This window comes from Brachycentrus maculatus, unplaced genomic scaffold (assembly GCF_059751285.1).
Source record: "Brachycentrus maculatus isolate JH-2025_06_01 unplaced genomic scaffold, ASM5975128v1 h1tg000152l, whole genome shotgun sequence".
Classification (NCBI taxonomy): domain Eukaryota; kingdom Metazoa; phylum Arthropoda; class Insecta; order Trichoptera; family Brachycentridae; genus Brachycentrus; species Brachycentrus maculatus.
Window position 1 is genome coordinate 1,300,085 of NW_028280905.1, and position 24,005 is coordinate 1,324,089.

Genomic DNA, 24,005 nt, shown 5'->3' on the forward strand with positions numbered 1-24,005 from the left:
CTGCAGCAATATCTTGCTCTATTGTATACACGACATATCTAGCAAATGTGTCCGTTCTAGTTGATAAAATCTAAAGACATCGATTGGTGAGATGTAAAGAAGCTTTTTATTAAGCAGAAACTCTTATATTAGTATATGAGGTCCGAATCCTGGATTATAATCACACACATGAGAAACGACAGAAAATACCATTTTCATTTTAATTATTTAAGCTTATAATTTGACCAGATAATTTATTTACAACATTTTGAGTGTGTCCAAATACTTGTTCACAAAATCTAAGAAAAAAATAATAATATAAGAGTTTCTGCTTAATAAAAAGCTTCTTAACATCTCACCAGTCTCTAGTGAAGTTCTAGTGATTCAAGAACAAGGTTTCTAAATTGGTTCATATATATAGAACTTCCAAGAATTTGAGTAGTGTGGTTGTCAATAATGGGTAGAATTGGTGAATGTTACACGTGTGCAAAGTTACACTCAAACCATCCTATGACGGTCGTCAGCCCCGTAAATGCCCAGACTTCCATATTCTTCTTCATCTTTGATGAGATGTCAAAAAATAATTTGAGAAATTTACATGACATTCGACGAATTCCTTTCGAATGTGATCTCATAATATGTGTTTCCCCAATGTTTTCATCTTCTTGCAATATTTAATGACGACAGTGTACTTACCGGAACTAAGATATACATATATTTCAAGAAGCTCAATACATAGGTGTTGAATATATCTAACAATTGTATTTTTAGCGCAGAGGAAATGAAGTGTTTATTTAGTCTGAAAATGACTTATGTTTTTTTGTTAATAATTTTTTGTTTTTAGAATTTTGCGTAAGCCAAATTTAGTATCTGGGTAATTGTGCCATCGTTCGACAGGATACAGACACGCTGATGACGTAAGTGAAGGTTCTCAGAGTGAAAGACATTATGGTTGTATAGGCGAGGAAATGAAGGAGGAAGAGTAGTGAAGGGTTTGTCTTACCATGTAATAATTAATTTTTAAATAATTTTATATATTTTTTTTTTTAAAGAAATTTACTCACGGAAACAGTTTAACATTGTAAGTAACAGTGTCTCTTCGTAAACCTCATGTTAAAAAAATATATACATCACACATTTATAATACTTGTATTCTCAGTTATTAAAAATAATAAAAAATACCTTTATAATATTAGTCGCAATGTACTGCTAGTATTGCTTTTAAAAAAACGACTTTTTAAGTTATTAATTGCTCTTAAAACTGACCTTACTTCGCCACGTTAGTTTTTCTTGGTTGGTTTAACTTTGTCTTATCGGCGAAACACTTTTTAAATAAAAAAGAAATATATTTCCATACATATTAATAAGAAGAAGATACAGACACAGATACACACACGAATATATTAAGCTAAGGCTAAACATGCATACATTATTTTTGCATAAAATCTGTTTGATGAAAGCTTGACATGATGCTAGTTCCGGGAGCTTTTTTGTTTAAAAAAAGCCCTAGTTAAATGTATGTAAATTATAACACGTGACGTGTAGCTATCTATGTGCACAATTTCATTCAGAAAGCCCGTCTTTGTCCGTCTTTTACAAATACAAATTAATCCTCAAACATAACTGCTTTATCCCCTATGCACGTATGAATTACAAAATCCTTTGATCGGATCATACGATATCCTCAGAGCCCTTCTCGCCAAAGGCTTCAAGTTTGCAAGACGTATTCAATACCATACAATAATCGTAAAGAGTATAGACCAATACCATACAAATCTGCGATTTGAAAGCCATGCAGAATGCTCACTATACAAGGATTTGTAAGGGATTATTGTATGGACTCATAATACGTTATTCATAATCAAATTGTAGGGCTTTAAAAGACTTAGAACACCTTTGAGCACAATCTAATTTATTCAGCTAAAATACATACGTTCATGGATAACCTTATAGATTTATACTGTTAACTTTTTATCGATACTGACACTCCTAAAACATCCATACTTGTACTAGAAATATCAGCCTTCGTAGTGTGGTTAACGTGTTTGGCTACCAAGGTGGATGAATCGAGTTCGATTCCCATGGGGGTCATATAAATCGATGTGTTTTCACTCTAATATTTATCTAATATTTCCTTGGATTGGTACCTAAAGGCTAGTTTGAAAGAAAGTATTTTCTTGTATATTTTCCCAGAAACTTTGTGGCATATTTTATAAAGTTACAACAAAGGGTTAAACATATACTCGTTTAACCCTGATGATGACAAGGTTGTTGTCGAAACCGGTTGGAAAAAAAGTACAAATAAAAAGTGGTTAAAAACACAAAAAGTGGTTGTTTTATTTTATAAAGTTTAAAATAAAGTTGTTCATTATAATAATTATTTATCGTTTTTATACGAAATAAAATAGAAGTCTGAGCATACCAAGGTTAACGATATGGCTTTAAATTTTAAATATGTATTACGAAACGAGATGCGTTTATATTCATTTGAATTGAACCATTATTCGCATTATTAGCATCGCTGTCCTTCAAAGAATGGTAGATAGTCATCTCCTCCAATTCTACGTTTCGTACATGCAAAGGGTACAGAGATATTACAGAATATTCGACCGGGAGTGACAGGAGACGAGCGGATTCAGGAGGTAATAGAAGCCAGATCATAGTTGTGCTGTGAGGCGGAGGGAGGGAGGAGGGAGATGGCGCGAGAGGGAGATGCGATCTCTACCTGAGGCTTCTCGCGCATTCCGCGACCCTAGGGGGTGCTGGGGGGAGGTTGCGGGGAGGGGGGGGGAACTCTTGTAAGGCACGGTTCACAACGGACCCATTACATATTATAATAAAAAAATAGCGATCTAATTCAGTTGCAGGTGTGAGGATAATAAGAATACCGGTTTTCTATTGTTCGGACGGCAGTCTTCTCATTTTTTTATCTCGATGGTGCTTAAGGCACTGTGTCGGATCCAAGCAGTGCTTTCTTAATCATTCATTATAAAGGATCAAGATGTAAAATCATGGGCTTCGGAAAGGATTTAGTAAATATTAGTGCGATTTTTGTTGGGATTTTGATTCTTGGAACTTATGATGGAATGGTTATATACACACACACACATATATATATATATATATATATATATATATATATATATATATATATATATATATATATATATATATATATATATATATATATATATATATATATATATATATATATATATATATATATATATATATATATATATATATATATATATATATATATATATATATATATATATATATATATATATGTATATACATATATATATATATATATATATATATATATATATATATATATATATATATATATATACATATATATATATATATATATAAATATATATATATATATATATATATATATATATACAATATATATATATATATATATATATATATATATATATATATATATATATATATATATATATATATATATATATATATATATATATATATATATATATATATATATAGTCTATAGTCGACTTGATGATGGAATGCCTATTCCCAAACTGGCAGTCGTGAAGTAGATTTTTAAGTGGTATTATTATTATTAGTGGTAAATGAACGATGAATGATAAGGAGAGTGTTATATCAATAAGTTAGTTCAGTCAAAAAATATTTTAAACATATATAATACTTTCGTGTTTTTTTTTAAGAAGGACGTACAATTGTGTAATAAATCAAGTAATATTACAACCAAGCACGTGGGTTATTCTGTTATTTCTTAGTTTCCGGTAGGTCGGACGGTATATTGTGTTCCCACCTACCCTGCCCGTGTGTGTGTGTGTGAGTGTGTAGCTAGTCGGCATACGAGGGTCTCAGAATTCCTGGCATGCGTCATGCATTACGTAATCTGATGCCTAATCAGTTCCGTGGGGTATCTCCGTTCTCTATACATTGATGTATATGGTAGATTCGTTAATTCCGATACGATTCCAATGAGATACCAGGACACCGATTCCATACGGAAATTAATGTGTTTATTTATTGAACGGCTAAAGCCTTTAACATGATACATATAAACAGTTTCTAATATAAAAATACACTAATGAATACACTAATAGAGAAACAAAAGTCTTAAACATAAAATAATAATAAAATAACAAATAGCAAGCACTGGTAAATACACGTCTCCTTCACACACTATCAGCGAGCAGCAAGAGAGAGTGAAACACAACGTTTAAATTTATCCATTATAACATGGAGAAGAAATGCTTAGAAAGTACAGATTTCAAGGTGGATAACAATATATTAAATAAATCTATACTATCAAAAGCATTGGCAAACATGTGAAGCGGCGGAATCGGAGAGAACATGGCATAGTTTGTATTATGTACAAATACTGCGGATACAGATTTTTGCCTAGTTCCTCTTCGACGCACGCTAAGCTTTATTTGATTAAGGAGATCAGGACTGTCCGAATTTTTTTAAAGAATTTTATATAACAGGACCAAATCACTAAGATTTATTTATTTAAATGTATCTCAATTTGATATGAAACATGTATCGTTCGTCCTTTTTATGTTCAAATGAAACAAGCTTAAGGCCCAATATAGGATAAATCGAAACTTAAATTTCTTTAAACCCAGGTAACATTTGACGTAATTGATTTTTTTATTGCTTAAAATACCGTTTTCATATTAAAAAAAAAGTTTCTTTCGAAATAAATATATGGTTTCGAAAAGAAATGAATAATTGAATGGTAGGGAGTTAAAAAAACGTATAATTTTTTTTTCAATATATATTCTGAACAACAAAAACTAAAATATCCAATATATATTTTTGTTTTGCACGTTTGACACGTAATACTATGCTATGTAGTTTTAAATAGGTTTGCTCTTTAAACATTGGTCAGCCTTCCGGGTCTCTGTTGGCTGTTACCAATGGCTTTCTGTAGCCGAAAAATTAATACCTTCTTCTTCTCTGTTACATCCTAACTTATCGTCTTTGTAGATTGTTAGGGTCAGCTCTCCTCGTCCTCAGGTTGTAGGTCCTACTATCATATACAATGTCACCTAGGTCATGCCTTCGAATCACGTTATCTTTCTGTAGCATTCATGATTTTTTTGGTCTTTCTCTAGATGTCTTTCGAGGAGGATCCATGGCGATCGCCTGATTTACAATATGTTCAAGTTCTCTACGTCCTATGTGCCCATACCATCTCTATTGCTTTTCCTCTACCTTACTATTGATATCAGTTACACCCAGGCTTCCACGACTGCGTGATCTCTTTATTTTATCTCTAAGGGCACTCCAGCTGACCATCTAAGCATTGGCATCCTTGAAGGACCACTACTAGACTCCGGTGAAGCTCTTACCACCAAGACAGGTCGTGAGCTACATGACTCACGTAGGTCTTAAGAGTGAGCTATGACACAGAGGGATGTCATAATAGACCTAATAATGGTCCCAGTGACATGAGGGATGCAATATCCCTTGACCTCATAAAAAACCATTCGCATTTCAGCAGTTTTTAGTTGCCTAGAGTAATATAAAAACCTTATGGCAATATAAATACCTGTAATATAAAAACCTTGCGCAAATAGTTTAGTTTATTTTCCAATAGGTTTCGAAACAAGTTTTAATTGAGGATGTGTCTATTATTGTATATACATATATTGTATTTTTTTGGTCCATCCAAGTGTAATCATCAAATTATATTGTAGTTAGAGAGTTGGTACTTGCTGCCGCATAAAGACGTGCAGACTATACATTTATTAGTCAATCATGCTTACTTGTATGTGTTTGTGTGCGTGTATGCAATAATAATATTTTGATGTATTGTTATTCCTCATACATCACGTAGGAAATTATCATTTAGTGGTAGAAATATTTCAAATTGAGGAATGAATTATAACGAATGTTCAACAATATAATACGATATAAATACGGACAATAGAACCCCGGAAATCCGAACCAATTGGGGCTGTGGCCTGTTTGGATTTGGAAAAGTTCAGATTAGTCAGGAACTTTATAATGCAGTAGGTACTTTCGTACATTTCAATCAATTAACTTTTTAAATTTTAATCTAATAAACAGTACTTGAGTAGGTACAGTACTGTATTCTTTTTTAAACCCTCATCCGCAACCTGATGGTGCATAGGGCACTGCATCATATAAACGCAGTGTTGTCTTGATCGTTAACACATGAAGGAAGGGTGATTAGCCCCCCGCTTCAGGAAACAGTCCAGGGTAATATTGAATAAATATTAGATTGAAAAAATCACTCATATTTATTTGACCACATCCCTGGGAATCGAACCCGGGACCTCCAGTACGGTAGCCGAGTGTACTGACCATCACACTATGGAGGCGGACAGTACTGTATACTTCCTTAAATTTAAGTTTTTCACTGCCATTTCTTGGGGGAACTGAATTTTATTTAATAAAATAATAACTATTTGGGTTTTTCAACATAAAATTCAATTGACCAGCGACCGGGTTTCGACGCAACCGACATCATCAGTCTTCATTAGTCTAATGATGTAGGTTTCGATGAATCCCGGTCGCTGATGTGTCGAATGATAAAATCTGAAAACCGATTTAAGTAATAACTTCGCCGAATCCGAATAATTCGTTACTTACGATTTTTCGATCCATCAACGCGATAATATTATTTATGTATCAATTAATAAACAAATGATTGCCTATTACGTTAGGGTAAATTTGAATATTATACACACTATATATTCTGTATATTTTATGTGTTTTTTTTCAGCGAAATCGACCGTACACTTTTTTGGGCATTATTTATTAGGTAATAACTGACCGTTGAAACAGATTATTACCTGCGTTTATTGACCGCCATTTGGTGTGGTCTCAAATGAGATGGTTAACCTTTATTTTATTGGACAACAAATTGGGCTTGATGTCTATTATATTACCATTTTAACCTTTCATTTGCAACAGAAAGCCTGTTATGCTTAAAATAAAAAGAAACAATATAAGATAGATGATTCGCAGTTTATTTATTGAATACAATGGACGACTGACAGAGATAAGACAAAAACAAATTATATTGTTTATGGTTTTATCCTATTGGGCAAGAGCGTTTCCCGCCTAAAAATGTGTCAAATAAAATGACATTTTATGGCTGTTGTAAATACAAATGATTTGCATACAAATGTTAAAGTTATTTAATTCACAACTGTTAGGAATTTGGATACGTTGGTGACACATTGGTGACAACAACTGAGCCGCAATCTTGTGCATACCCGCATAGTCTGGCAAGCGGATTCTAAATTTTTCCCTCCTAGAAACCAGTCACTCACTTAGAGCTACCTAGTAATACTTATGTATAATAAACCAAAGTTCTTAGATTTTGATTACTGATCAATTTTCACCACCTTAGTACATAATAACAACAACATTTTGAGTGTCCGAATACTTGTTCACAAACCTTCTTCTTCTTTTGATTAATTGAATTAAGATTTAGCTTCCTAGCACATATGATATCACGCAACGTATTTATGAATTGAGTAATAAATTATGAACTAACTGGTTTCGACAGATCAATATATGTTTTGCAGCGCCTCGGGCGATTACACTCATGCATTTGTACAAGGTAATATACGAGTATAAATGTTAGCTATGAAATTCATACATGTACGTATAATAAAAATATAATAAATCTATTTGACCTACTTTAGTGACAATTTTCATTTACCGTTCTCTTTTCTAGGTAATAACCTATTGCTCGAATTCACGAAAGATGTTTAAAGATTGATCTTATTATGAAATGTCCACAGTAAAATATATTAGACCGGTCCTTATCACTGTATCCTATCCTCATCCAGTTAAAATCATCATAATCCCTAATAAATTATATACGTTTATTCTATAAGAGTGGTTCAATCATTGTGGATAATTTCCGTTTTGTAATTTTTTCAAAATCTATTGTGACACGTGTTTCGATGCATTCTGCATCATTTTCAAACACCGTTGAACGTTTATTTGGTAAATACCACTATAACTTAGTGGTATTTGCCAAGTAAAATGAAAATTAAATATGGATCAATATTACCACAAAGCGACTTCGTTCGTTCAAGAAACGTCGCGTTAATGGTTATTTTCAATTTTATTAATTATTGGTTATTTTTAACAAAGGGAAATAGCAAATAATTTTTAATTGTAAAACATTTTTTAAATCCTTTTGATTTGAATGATCATTAAAAAATATATAAAATAAAAACACAAGCAACACCTCAACTAAAAGTTGGAAATTGATACCACATTGGCTGACAAAAACGATTGACTATTGTTGTAAAAAAAACTATTAAACTTAATCCTTAAGTTGACCAATTTTAAACTGTTGAAAACCGGACTGAGCAAGAAAAATACAAAGTTTGTTTGTTAGAAAATTGTTTGAAGTTCACTTCATCGTCTATGTCTTTCGTACCGGTTTAAAACTTTTTTTTGCTTTTAAAACATCTCAATAAAAACGTTTCAAACCGCCTTTACATCTTTATTTATTATTAAAAATAATATTACCAACAATTGTATTAAAATCTCTAAAATATGGCCATGTCAATAAATTCTTCCTTTCCCAGAAAACAAATATAAGGGTACATACCTACATCCCCCATTAGCTACTGTTGTCTCCCATAAATTATTGGCTGCACGTGTTAAAACTGTCACTTAGAATTGTATAGCTACATAAGGACCGTAGTCCATTTGATCTTCACATTCGTTTGATAATGCCCTAACAAGGCGAAACAATTGTCACAATATAATTTTTTATGTGTTTTTTGTTAATAAAATACAACTTGGTTGACTCAAAAAATCTGTGTTTGATTTAAAATTAATACATAAATTTACATCTTTACTTAAAAACCGCGTGTCAAAAAAATAAAAATAAATAATTGAACGTAAAAGCCTCCGTTTGACATGAGATTTTTAATGATAATTTATATCTGTACCACCTACCCGTGCAATATTTCACGAATGGAAAATATAATGCACAATGGATCATTGTTTAAGCTATTTGTGTGGAATTGTAGCAGTATTGCACACTCTGTCCGTATTGTCTTACATACAAAGGTACTCACAATGGTGTACGAGCATTTAAGTATATTACCACTTGTCTAATACACATTTTGGATAAAGAAATTAATAAAGAAATTAAAGAAATTAAGAGTAGTAAACAGGATTTATTTTTTCAATTAAGACTTTTGGGAATCGACATCGCAGGAGTCTTATCCCTCCTAAAAACAGGCCACAAGATCTACACCAAGCAAAAGAAGGAGAAGAAGAAGAAGAAGAAAAAGAAGAATAATAAGAAGACGAAGAAGAAGAAGAAGAAGAAGAAACCATTTATTATAATATATATTTACAACATTTTGAGTGTGTGCAAATACTTTTTTACAAATCTGAATTTTCTCCACTAAGGAGTTATTGTACATTTTGACATTATATAGTTGACGAAGAATATAGAAGTTTGGGCATTTTATTTATTAATTAAGAAGCCCTTTTATTTGTATGCAAGGTCAAGATTTGTGAACAAGTATTTGGACACACTCAAAATGTTGTAAATAAAAATATTTGGTTAAATTATAAACTACACCAAAAAAATCTTGTTTTCTGGATTAAAATGTAACTTTGTTTTATAATCACCATAAAATTTATAGTGATTTTAAAACAAAGTTACATTTTAATTATAAAATGGAAAATCACAAAGTTAGTGCTCCAAATACAAATTATATGTTTTCTGGAGTTTCCCAGTATGTGAAAATAATCCGGGATTCGAATCTTGCATACAAATAAAAAGGTGTCCACTAAATAAAAGCTTTTTCAATCCAACATAGATGGCTGTTGTGAACTCATGTACAGAGTCTGAGATTGATCATATATGGTAAATGTTGCACGTAAGTAAAGTGATCATTTAACCAGCTCATGACAGATCATAACCCAGACTTCCATATTCTTCTTCATCTTTGTTATGATGTCAACGTTTTATTTTATTTTTTATTGTTACTAGTTCTCCGCTTGCCATTTTAAAATGTCTACATTTATATGTTTTCGCTATTCGTTGTCCATTCGTTTATTGATTAAATATATAATATTAATTAATGCCAAACTATATAAAAATAAAAATATGTCAAATATATAATTCATATTTCAATTGGTGGTAATAGAACTCGCGACTACAGTTTCGCAGTCGAGCGTCTACCTAACTACGCAAAGGCGCCTGATAAGGCAAGCCAAATATGTTGACATAATTTTTTTATTCCTTAGATCATGGGGTACTGAACAATCGTCCAAAAATGATAGCGATTTTTACCTATTTCCTTCTTTGAACCGACTGAAAGTTTTGCCAACGTATTTGTGATATTTTTGCTCGATTTTTTTGTTGTTATTGAAGATAGACATCGTAAGAAGCCGATTGAAATATATATTTCGTATTACCGATAGCAGCGATACTAACTGCTCGTAGCAACGTCTCGAGAGCGGACGATACGATTAGAATTACAACAATGTTAATTAGAATATATTGTTCCAAATGCGATCACCATCGCCATTCCTGTTTGCCATTCACGCAGCAGCACATTTGGTAACGGTATCCATCGCGGGCACTAAACATAACCTCTTCAGACCAGAGTTCTTGGTTGCTGACTATTTACTACACAAAATACAAATAAAAAAATATAAATAAAAAAGAAAAATATGGGTGTTTTACAATTTACAAAATTCTTCAATTTTATACTTTTTGTGTGAGCTTAGGCAATGATGAAACCCGGTCACCGGTCAAATAAAATATGTGTGGAAAAACTATATGACTAGTTGTAAATAACTAACTAACTAACCATCCCGCTGCTTCCCCGCAGGGGTAGGCAGAGAGAATAGAACGCCACACCACTCTATCCTTGCAAACATTATTCGTCTCTTCCACGTTCATGCATCTCCTCATACATACCCGCCGATTCCGACTCATAACCTGACCACTTTCAAGTATTTGGCATACTTGATCGTGCCAAGTTTTTCTCGGTCTTCCTCTGCTCCTTTTTCCAATCACATTCGCCTCATAAATTTGTTTTACCGATCTTTTCTCACTCATTCGTTCTACATGTCCAAACCATCTTAACACACCTTTCTTAATTTTATCGATAATGCTTGTCTCAGCTTTGCATTCCTTCCTTATTTCACTATTCGAACATCTATCATACATCGTTTTGTCGCACATTCTTCTGAGAGATCCCATTTCGACTGCATTCAGTCTACTTTCATCCTTCTTTTGCCAACTCCATATTTCACTTCCATACATTGCAACTAAACTGCCAGTTTAGTTGTTATTTTATTATATAAAATGCAGTTCCACCAAGATGTCTAATAATATGTAGGTATATGATACCTTCCTCTTCTGTTTACAGTCAGGAATTTTCATAAACAATACATTAACAAATGTGTCGGGTTGTGGTCCCTTGCTTAGTGTCGCGGACTCTTCAGTCAGGGTTTGTGAGTTCGAACCCACTCTACCACAATTTGATACCTATTTTTAATAATGATCCGCTTAGGCTCACAGAAATAGTATGAAATTGAAGTACTTTCTAAATGATAAAAACACAAATATTTCTCTTTGTATAAAAAATATATAAATTGGTTAATATAATATAAGTCCGCCTCCGTAGTGTAATGGTCAGCACACTCGGCTACCGTTTTGGAGGTCCCGGGTTCGATTCCCAGGGGGGGGTCAAATAAATATAAGTGTTTTTTTCACTGTAATATTTATTCAATATTACCCTGGACTAGTACCTGAAGGGGAGGGCTGATCACCTTTCTTTCATGTGTAAACGATCAAGATAACACTGCGTTTATATGAAACAGTGCCCTATGCACCATTGGGGTGCGGATAAGGGTTTTTTTATATTATTATTAATATTATTATTAATATAATTTAAAAATAACATGGTTTTTCATGAGAATTGAATATTTTAACCGATATTTCAATTATTTATATGCTGAAATAATAACACACCTATTTATTAATTTGGCGTTTAATTTGTAGAATTCTATTTTAATTTATGTATTAATTGTTGAATCAAACACAGATTTTTTGAGTCTAAGTTATTTTATTGTCAAAAAACACATCAAAATTTATATTGTGACAATTGTTTCGCCTAGTTATGGCATTTTAAAACGAATTTCATTCGGGTTTTTTAACAATAGAATCCAACTTAGTAGACTCAAAAAATCTGTGTTTGATTGAACAATTGATACATAAATAACTCACCTACATTAACTATAAATACTAAATGCACAATTACTCATTCCGTTTTATTTCACTTTATCTCGTATCTAGATTAATCGATCTCCACTTATTTATTATTTTCTTCCGATTCTTACTTTCACAGTTTTACATAAAATAAATCTTGTATTTCTTCAATAAATGTGATATAATTCACAATAGATATATTTGCCATTAGTTTACCTAGTTGTAACGAATGTGACTTTCATTTCACTTTCACCATTCATTATTGCAATTTATTGATACAACAATTGGCTCAATGAAATACAATTTGGATTCATATACAAATAAATAAATATAAATATGGATATTTCCAGTGTGTCTAATTTTTTTCACATATCGCTCACTCCTTTCAAGAACGTCATAAATCAAAAAACTTGATTTTTCAGGAGAACGTTTTTAAAGTTTAAAAATATAATACAATGTATTAAAAATAAATATCAAGCTACTTATTGAACTTTTTACTGTGCAACAGATATTTTTAGGTAAAACCTGAAGGGTTTTTCTCCATTTGAAAAATATTTAATATATTAAAAAAAAATATTAAACAATACCTTTTCTTAAAAATGCAAAAACAACACTTTCTGCCCTGTAGCGGGTAAATATTAAGCTAAAAATATGCCGCTTTTGCTGGAATACATTTTCTGGGCATTCCGAAAACACGCACACCTGAAAATTGACGATTTTTGATTTATGACGTTCTTGAAAGGAGTGAGCGATATGCTGAATTTCCTCTATTTAGAAGTTATTCATATCAATGTTTTTGTTGATATCTCAACAAAGAAGGAGTATATTAAGATGGGGATATGGATGTCTAGGCTTAACCTGACATTGGCTGGATTGAGTAAACATTTCATACATTGTGTACCACCACTCACCATTCAACCCATTAAGCCCCGTAAATGCCCTAACTTCCATATTCTTCTTCATCCATGTCGAGATGTCAAATAATAATACGATTAATAACTCCCATAATTGGAATAATCCAGATTTGTGAACAAGTATTTGGACACACTCAAAATTTTAAAAGAAAAGTTGTTTTTTTGGATATTTTTATACCTGAACCGAGAATGTGGCGGGAATTTTCAGAGTACCTACCTACTTAGTTTAACTATCGCAGGTATTCTCCAGTCAAAACAATATCGTAATTGCTTTGATAATGTGACCGATTAGCATATAATATGGTCGGTGGAATTGTGTGTGCCTATTGTGAATACGTACCATACTATGAAGTAGCAATAATCGGTAAGAAAGAGGCGTTTCCTTACTATCCAACTGTCAAACGTAAAGTACACACAGTAGATTATTCTATTCACCCCGCTATTTATTGCTCACTGATATGCAAATTCTCTGCTATAATTTATTTGAATTCCTACTCAAAACTAAATTAACTTGGTTCGAACACCTTTTGACACATTTATTTATATACCACGCAGCGCGCTTCTGTGACTCGGACTGGTCAAATGGAGAAGAAAGAAAATAGAAGCACACATTTCTACTAAAACTAACTAGCAGGTTAGGAGCCGAAACAATCGGCGGGTATGTATGAGGAGATGCATGAACGTGGAAGAGGCGAAGAATGTTTGCAAAGACAGTGGTGTGGCGTTCTATTCTCTCCTCTGCCTACCCCTGCGGGGAAGCGGCGTGATGGTTAGTCATTTATACTGCAATTTATTAGTAATAATTATATTAAAAATGTATAAAACAATGCAATGAAAAACGTAAAAAATGCTAAGTAGCAGCACTGTCTAGAAGCACGCTGCCGTCACCTTGGAGCAATATTTAATATCGCCCGTGTTTTTGTTTCGTTCAACAGATGGCACTGCCATTGCGATGATTAAAAAAACTGTTTTTCAAAATACCTGTCACGGTTAAATAGAAACACGCGTATTTTCGAATCCAATGTATATTCGAGTTTCACAAATGAAAACGAAAAAATATACAAAGTTGCAATACGATTATTAGGTAATGTGTTTATAGTCTACCTAGAATCGACTTGACATCACAATAGAAAATTCAGGAAGGAAATTTCCACAAGAAAGCGTTGCTAATGTTGTAAGTTATGCGACGAATAATTCGATCGTTCCTACACACGGGCGAATGTTCGCAGCAATGTGGCGCAGGATCCGTTTTGTCTCTATCTTTTGCAATTTTCTATAGTAATTACCATCAATCATGCATTTTATGGACATCCCTTTACTGTCAGTTATGGCGGAAATCAATCTATCCCTGTCAAATGTCATGCCATAGCGTGTTTTCGTTTTTTTGTTTACATTCATAATGGCGGCTCAAGGTGAAGCGACCTTTCTGTAATGTCACCAGGTTGGGAATTCTACTAGTACACTACCCCAATGGTTGCCGGGTTGCAATTCTGAAAATACCGGGTGGTCAGTCATAAGCATTAGTGTGTCTGTACCGGCTATAAGCAGATTTTCCCTCTTACCAGAGAAAATGGCTGCCATATCCTGTTTAAGTTAAACAATTGTAGTTGTGGCAAGTAGCCTTGATTGACCTCCGAATTGATGTCTAACACAGGTACCTACCGCAATTAATTTACATAATCGTAAATTTGGTACCATTAGGAAGATATAAACACAAGTTCCCACAGCAGTTTCCGGTTCGCTGAGCGATTCCACTCGGCAGTACTTCCTGTACACCTGTCGCGCTACTACACTTGACTATCTTGAGAGGATTCTTACTTCTTTGTCTACGCAATGTCCCTTGCCTTTAATTCAGCTCTTATACTTCATATAAAAAATATAGGTATACCGATTAAAAAATTATTTCTTTAGTATCCACCTAATCTTGTAACACATATCCACATGCGTCTCGTGTAGGGAGAACATAATTATAGTCATTGCAGACACGTTACAAGAAAATTTTACGCAAATAGAAAAAATATATACCTGTTGGGAATATACGTTAAAAATCTGCAAAACAACTACATAACTTTAAAAAAAAATCGTGCAAAAACAGGCAGAGAAAGAATTTTTCGAAATACTTGATTTACCATTTTACGAAAATTGAATTGATAAAGGGGGCGTATTTTTTCAAGAAAACATTGAATGTAATGAAATAAACATAGAAATAAAGAAATATAAAAATTGGCGTTCAGATAATCTTTAAAAATTAAAGAACCCATTCACATTACAATTTTTTGAAATTTGGGGGGTCTTCGCATTTGGATTTTCGTATGGGAGTGATTTTTTTCATGTAGATACATACCTATGGATATCTTATACAAACGTTCATGTTACAGATATGACATATGATATTTAGATTAACATTGAAATTACAAAAAATACATGTTAAAAAAAACAATTTTGGATAATATAATTAAGGGGGCGAAAACAGGGAGAGAATTTTAATTTTAAATAAATATATACTACATATGTGGAGGTCCTCGCCAAAACGTTATATTTCATTATTATAAATGATTTTAAGTAATTAGTAATTCTAACTTGTAAAATTGTTACATTTTGGTACGATTTAATAATTTCATATTGGTTTATCACAGGATTGGTCACATTTTATCACAACCATAATTATGATTTCGATAGAATACAGTAAACAGAACAGATTTGCATTTAAAGGACTTTTTGTGATATTCAATATTGAAAATGTAAGTTTTTGGTGGGGACTTCCACACATGTGAAAATTGTTATTAAGGAATTTCTTTTAAATTAGAATGAGACGCCGCTCTTCTGCAGGGGTAGACAGAGAGAATAGATTGCCATACTACTTTGTCTTTGCAAGTATTCCTCGCCTCTTCCACATCCATGCATCTCCTCATACATACATACCTACCTGTTATGTCCACTCTTGACCTGACCTTTATTATTGTATTATATTAATTTCCTTTTTCCTTTTTTCAGGACCTTTATTACCGACTCCTCTACCTGCCGAATCAAGAAGTAACACAAGTATAGAAACAGATAAAACCAAAGATCAAAGTGTCAAAACCAAAGATGTTGTGACAGTCTCTCCCGGAGTGCTCAATTCCACTCCGATCCCGGCTCTCAACATGATGCAAGAAGACGAAGTGGTCCCGGCACCAAAATACGAAGACCCTTCCTCCAAACAAGGCAGAGCCATGAACATATCAGCGGCAGACAAGGGCTCCACGGCCAACGCTATCAACAATTCCTCAGATAAATCAGAGAACTCAGCCAGGAGTTCCAAGATAGACCTTAGTGATGTCAGCATGGATAATGATGACATGGATTTAGAATTTGTGCCAAAAATAGATAAAGTTAGAGAACGCAGTACAGAAGTAAATAGCGTGAAAGCGATTGGTGAGGAAAGAATTTTGAACAGACCCGGTCAAGTAGCATCAGCAAAATCATTTGAACCTCTTCTGGTACCTTCGACATCTAGTTCTAAAGAAGTCATAGAACCGACCTGTATCGATTCTGGAATTTTATACAAAGTAAGTAACATTCTTTTTCTTATTTTTCCATGTTCCCTCCCTAGGTTGTGCATTTGGCCAACACTAGACGTCTCCAAGTCACTCTGTCGCGCGCCATTTCCTTGGCTTCCTCCCAGGTCAGTCCGGCATCCCGAGATTCCGCTGAGTATACTCGATACATGGTCATCAGCGGTCTTCCAGGGCGTCAGAATCCTCGTGGTTGGAAGAAGAAACATGACGGGTTGATGCTCTCAGGTTTCATTTTAAGGACATGTCTCAACTATGTCTATCTTTTCCTCTTCAGGACAGGTATGAGGGGCTGTTGGGTTTTTCTTCTCACATCCTCGTTCCTGATGAAGTAATACAACTTTACACCCAATGAACATTAGTTTTCACAAAATGTTCTCGATGTTAGTATATAACCACTCGCTGTGATTTTAGTCTATCGGTTTCAAGATGTACCCATCTCTTCGTCAGGACAATCACTGCAGCACCATGCAAGCAACACAAAACACCATTACCAAAAGACTATTCACACACTTACACATACACAAAATATTCCTCTAATGCATTATTAGTGTTTAGTTTGTTATTAGTGTTAATGCACTAAGGGTGTTTGCTTAAGGGAGGTTATGCATCTGCGGGTTGAAGACGAAGATGGTAGGTCACAGAGGTCTATACAGAAAACTGCGAGCTGGTGTAGTGATTGTTCTGATGAAGACACGGGTGGATCTCTAAACTGGTAGACTTAAATTTCAGTTGGTGGTTATATACCATATGTTACTAATGTAACTAACACTTTTTAAAATGTCTGACTGCAAATTTGATTCTATAAATATTTTAATTAATTGTATGTTACTAATGTAACTAACACTTTTTAAAATGTCTGACTGCAAATTTGATTCTATAAATATTTTAATTAATTGTAAGTTGAATAGAGCAAAAGCTGCATACATACAAAAATTATCCAGGTTCCAGGCCCGGACCAGGGGGTGTTAATTTATTTTTGCTTTTACTGTACCATAAATTTGTATATATTTTATGATTTATTTTTAATAGATGGGCTCTCGTGTAGAAAGGGACTGTGATGAAGTGTGCACTTGTATGACTGGCGGCCGGCTGGAGTGTGAGCCTCGCTGCAAGGGGCCATTCTTCAGAAGGGGTAGAGCCGTGGAAGATCCTCTCTGCTCCGCCAAGCCCGTAGAAGACCCTTGCTGCGCTATTCTCGTTTGTGCTGCAGACTCCAGTAAGAATATTATTTAAACAAACCTAAATTGAATGAACTAGTTTATTTATAGCATTTAACCTAAATTAAATCAATTAAGTTTATTTGATCACCATGGATCTTCCTCAAAAAGCATCTAGAGGAGGACCAAAGAATTCAGTGCTGGAGTGTCCCATAGAGATAAAATAAAGAGTTTAAGCATTCGTGGAAGTCTGGGTGTTATTGATATCAATAGTAAGGTAGAGGAAATGCGATTGAGATGGTATGGGCACATAGAACGTAGGGAACTTGTACCAGGCGATCACCATGGTTGTTCCTCGAAAGACATCTAGAGGAGGACCAAAGGATTCATGGATGCTACAGAAAGATAACATGATTAGAAGGCATGGCCTAGGTGAAGTTGTCAATGATAGAAGGACCTGCAATCTGAGGGCGAGGATTTTAGGAGATGAAGCTAGGATGGAGCCAGAAAGGAAAAGATTCATAGGACTTTTGGATATCATATAAGAAGTTCCTGGTTTAATGTCCATTGGATTTCTCTAAAAGTGTTTGATAAGATGAATTATTCTTCTTATTGTGCCACTCCAAGCTTGGCAATTCTTACTTTGTCTGGAGTCGCTCTAAACAGCGATTTAGTACTGTGGAACCACTTTCTCTAGTTTTTAAACCAAGATAATACATCTTCTTCCTATGTTGCGTTTACCTTCCACTTACCATGTAGTAAAAAGTTTTGCATTTCTCTCTTTTCAAAAAATGTTCAAAGTACTCTAGCTCTCTTTTCCCACGCGTCTTAAAACATCTTATCAAACTCTCTCAACATATAAGATTTTGAATAATCTTCTATAATGCCACATTCTGAATACTTCAATATTCTTTGCGGTAGCGTGAGTGAGAATACATAGTTGGGTTTCGATACCACAGAGAAGCATCGAAGAGATGTAACATCGTACAAATCTCATACACAGATTGAGTTTGATGTTTCTATTCTATTCTAAGCAGGTCAATAATTTTGAAAAAGCAGTGTCTTGCAATTTTTATTCTGACTTTGATCTCTTGGTGATGGTCCCACTGGTTGTTAAGTAAACAGCCCATATCTAAGATGAATTGATGTTTGTTTTTATTTATTAGTTTAATAGTAATGTTTTCTTTTAACATCTTTTCAGAAGAAGAAATGTGCGTGGTTGGGAATAATACATATTCCATTGGAGAAAATTTCAACGAGGGATGTGAAAAGGTGTGCCAATGTGAAGCTAGAGGAAATATCTCATGTATGCCCAGGTAGGTGCCGCATAATTGAAATATTTATTTATGAATTGTTATTCTAGTACAAATGGTTTTAAATTTAATTATTAGTCAATTAAGTTATGGGACGACTTGTTTTAACATTGTGTTGGCAGTATTCAGTAACGCTGTTAAAATTTGACCTTGTGAATCAACTCTTTGTGAAAAATGTGCCATCTCTGATTATCTTCACGAAATGCATGAAGCATTATTATCTATAATTTGAACCATAACTGTTCAACTCATCATCCCTTTTTTGGTTCCCTCTACCTCTACTTCTCCGTAACTCCTTAAATGATCTTTTCTCCTTTTTTTCCTTATTCTTGTTGATTTCTTTTTACTACAGTTACTAAGCTTTTTCACTTCATCATCTGTATCAAAATAAATAATAATAATAATAATAAAAAAAATTGTAGGTGTCCAGTACTGGAGCAGCGTGATGACTGTGTCAACATTCAGGATCCCAAAGACTCCTGCTGCAAGCTCCAACTGTGCGATGTCTCTCAGGATGAAGAGGAAGGGACCAACAAGGACTCCAAACACAATAGCACTACCAGCACTACCAATACTGCTATGGAAACAACCACAGAAAAGGTACATATTTGCCTTAAAACCTGATCGGATTACCTTTCACAAATCTCCCATCTTAACTCTAACTTAGCTCTTTATCTGCGGTTGGCACAAAGTCTGTGACACCTTCGATAATGCCCGTCCCATGTTTGGCACACAGTATGCGACAGCTGTGAAAATCACAACCAAAACATTCACAAAATATCATGATTGTCACATCTTATCACAGAAAATATGGGAACTCACAAAGAACTTAACTAGAAGAAATAAACTAAAAACAAGTTTTTCTTGGCACAATTAATAATAGAGTATAATGAATGGACTAATTTACTATAAAATTAGAGTGGAACCTCTCCTAATGAGTAATTCGCAAAGCGAGCAAACAAAACTTTAAAAGTTGCTCCCTTAACGAGTGACATTTTGCATAACGAGTTACAGAGAAAGGGCAAGACCCTTTTTTACGACATTCATTTGTGAGCCGGGACTTCCACGCCAGTCAAATAAAAACATGTTCGCTTAGTGAGTGTTTCACTTAACGAGTAAGATTCTGGAACGAATTATGCTCGTTATGAGAGGTTCCACTGGAATTTATAAATGGAGAAATGTGTAAGACGTAATACGAGAAAATTGACAACCCTGTAATAAAGGCACATGTGTTATATAATATTGTACAGACCTCTTTGGTAAATCCATAAAATCGATAATAATAATAAATTTTAATGTCAAAATACTTATTCATAATTCCAATAGATGTCTCTATATGTTCCTTTTTTACATTTTTCAAATTCATACTAAAACTTATTTGGAAACAGATAAAATTAGCAAATTTACTCAATGACTTTGTATGGGCGGTAATATGGGTACACCAACTGAGAGCAACTTAGTCACTAAAGATTAACTGATAAATTCATTTATTAGATTTCAAATGAACTCCTACAAAATCTGAATCACTTATAGATGGCCTTATAAAATGGTCGAGACTAAAAAACAGTTCAAGACAAAGAAAAGTTCTATCATTTTTGCCAAAACCTAATAAAGTATGAGCCCAACATTGTAGAATGTCAACCCAAATTACATAATTTTTTAAAAATATTTCAGATGAATTTATCAATATCTACCTCTATAAGTGATAAAGCATCAAACGACTCTGAGAACAAATTGAACGGGGAACAGACTCCATTTATACCGATCACTGGTGAAAAGATGGAACCTATAATGGCAGTCAACCTTCTAGCTAATGGAACCGTCCAAGTGATTTCTAGAAAAGAGAATTCTGTTGAAGTTCCATTTCATCTGGAGGTGAGTAAGGATGGCGGCAGCATGTGGACCGAAGTGCAGCTGAAACGTGGACTTCTCTATGGATTAGAACACGGCAGAGATTATATTCTGAGATCTTCGGAAACTGGGAAGAGGTTCACTGTCAGTATACCAAAGCTCAAGGAGGACAATGATATCTCCAAGTCGGAAGAAGCGGGTGGATGCATTCACGATGGGAAACACCGTGCAATTGGTGAGTTAACCTTTAAAAAAATACTTAAAAAAGGTTTTGGAAGCAATCAAAACCTAAACATCAAATGTGAATATTGTATATATATGGTAAGAATAGGTTAGCAAACAACTCGGATGTTTTGAGGAGAGCCAATTCCAGTAGACAACTGCTAAAAGACGTTATGTCTGGACTGGGTCCCTTCCTGCGGGGAGGAGGTATAGTTTGCTTCAAACGATACTGATGGGGAAAATCGAAAGGGAGTGTGGTCCTGGCAGAAGGCAAACATCTTGGCCGTGCAATATAAGAGATTGGACCACAATGAGACATGTGAGGGAGCTGTTCTGGGTCGCGCAAGATAGAGAAGCCCTCGTTAGAGTGGTTGCCAATGTCGGAGGGACCAGATACGGCACAGAAAGAAGGATATTAGGTTAGGTTAGGTCAGGTCAGAGAAGTTCAAATCAGGTCACATTAAGTTAGGAAAGTTTTGAATCTTATTTTAATCCTAATATTATATGTGAATACTAGTCTAGTTTGAAATTACACACAATATACTATGGAATGTAGAAAAAGGTGATTAAAAATACCAAGGATTTTTTAATAAGCAGATCTGAGTTTTTGATGTCCCAAATGTCAAATAGAAGGTCAAAAAAAGTCCCTGACAGCAATTATCATTCAAATTCAGACCTCCCAGAACCGATTATATATATAAGTTATGCTAAATTGGCGTATCGGTGATGAGTGTGTTTCTCCAGACGAGGAGTTCCACGTGGGCTGCGAGGAATTGTGCGTGTGCTTGGCAGGCGGGCGCGTGCACTGCATGGCGCTGGCGTGTCCCTCCCACGAGGGCCTGGAGCTGCTGGACCCCTCCTGCGAGCGCTGGGGCCCCGACCCCCCCACCTTCACCCCCGAACCCCCCCACTGCTGCCCCTCCTCCATGATGTGCCTCAGCAACGGCTCCTGCCAGTACAAAGACCATGTGTAAGTATTGCTCCTCTATATTCACCTCAAAAACTGATGTTTTATGATAGGAACTCCAGTTTAATTTGATTCATTTTAGATATCATTTGCCTCGCTTATGATGTACAAGGCTCATATACTGTAAAAGGATTTTTATTATATGTTAACACATTTCGGACAGGTGTTTTTTACACCTGTGGACCGCTGGCGACAGGATTCGATAATCATGTACATATAGTTTAGACCTTAAAGAGATTGGTACATAATATTCATATGAAAACATGAAATAATTCCTTGTTTTGTGATATTGAAATGAGGCCAGCACAGAAGGTAAAAATACCCTTCCCATCCTTAAGCATCAATCGACGAAACAGGTAGAAATACCTTTAACGTCCTTAGTGTTTTAATAGTTTATATGAGGATTGGGAGGAATGTCAGCTGTGGTCTATTTATGGTAACTTCTCCATATCTGCCTTAGTGATGAGAAAAGCACAGAAAACTCAACAGGAGAAGACAGACTGCTACTTGCTTCGCAATATAATGCCAGGCTATCCATTCTATACATTTTTAAAGTGTTGGACATTTCGTGTCCTATTTTGTATCACGTTTTTTTACAACATTTACTAACTTTATTGCAAATGCTATACCACTTCTCTCGAAGAGTCTCTATGGCACATTACAGATCTGATGTCACTGAAGATGAATATATAATGTAAAATGTGTCCTTGGCATGAAGAATCCCAGTAAGGACGCTTTATACATTTGAATTGTTGATATGTGTAAATTATTTTTTTCCACTCCATACAATGTAATGGAGAATACTAGAGATTTCACTAGTAGATATACATATAACAGGGAATAATACATCCGAAAATATCGAGAATATAGATTTGCCGCTGCTGATAAACCATCTTCTTCTTCATGTATCCTGCCGAGTCCATCCGACTGTTACCATCACTCGGGAGAAACCTTGTCTGCCCTGGACAGCACGAAACAGCTCCTCCACAGCTCTCATCCCGGTCCATTCTAGAATGTTCCGAAGCCAGGAAAGCTACCTTCTACCAATATATTTATAATTCCAGCATCCCCAACTGGTCGGAGGTGCCGATGGAGCTGTCGGGGTGTGGCCAGCGCTGCTTCTGCGAGTCGGGGCACGTGGAGTGCGAGGCGGCATGCGCTCCCCTGCCGGCTCTGCCCCCCCGGGCCCTGGTCTGCACGCCCCCCGCGCGCCCCGCGCCCGCACACCCGCCCGGAGACACCTGTTGCAAGGAGTGGGCCTGCGTCACCAACGGTAATATTCCTCACTTCACCTAACCTACTGTTTTAATGTTCCTGATTGGCCCGCACTAGAATATCCTTCCTGTTCCCAACGCAGATTTCCACTTAATGATCTATAAACCTTGTACATAATGAGCAAGGTAAATAATAATGCAACTCTCATCTAAAAAAAAAACCTACGTAATCTTATTTGGTTATAAATAGTTTGACAGTGTTAGCTGGTGTGCCAATATCTCATACATACGTATATTTTAAGGCATCCTGGGAGTTTTTAAACTGGTTGACCGTAGTTGAGTTAGCTATGTAAAAAGTTAGGTAAGTTATCTAATTTTCCTGTGCTTGATTTGAAGATTATTATATTTTAGATTAACCTTTACACTTTAGGATATGCATCATTATTTTTTATTCCAAATGATGGCCAGTGCCAGATAAGACACTCAATATTGCTGCAACCCTTTTACATCTGTTATTACGTATCCCTGCTAAAATTTGCCCTTCAGCTATTAATTAATCAAACTTTTAAGTGGAC

General features: G+C 34.7%; 1 protein-coding gene across 2 annotated transcripts in view; it reads left to right on the top strand.

The window, feature by feature from the left end:
• sas (stranded at second transmembrane protein) overlaps window positions 1-24,005 on the top strand; it is an 83,520-nt gene that overhangs the window by 44,564 nt on the left and 14,951 nt on the right. For both annotated transcript variants that reach the window (XM_088261227.1, XM_088261228.1), the window contains exons 3-9: window positions 16,144-16,697; window positions 17,736-17,922; window positions 19,065-19,179; window positions 19,599-19,776; window positions 20,851-21,262; window positions 21,994-22,219; window positions 23,281-23,489. In XM_088261227.1, the coding sequence (XP_088117353.1) occupies window positions 16,144-16,697; window positions 17,736-17,922; window positions 19,065-19,179; window positions 19,599-19,776; window positions 20,851-21,262; window positions 21,994-22,219; window positions 23,281-23,489 (1,881 nt within the window). The remainder of the gene's footprint in view (window positions 1-16,143; window positions 16,698-17,735; window positions 17,923-19,064; window positions 19,180-19,598; window positions 19,777-20,850; window positions 21,263-21,993; window positions 22,220-23,280; window positions 23,490-24,005) is intronic.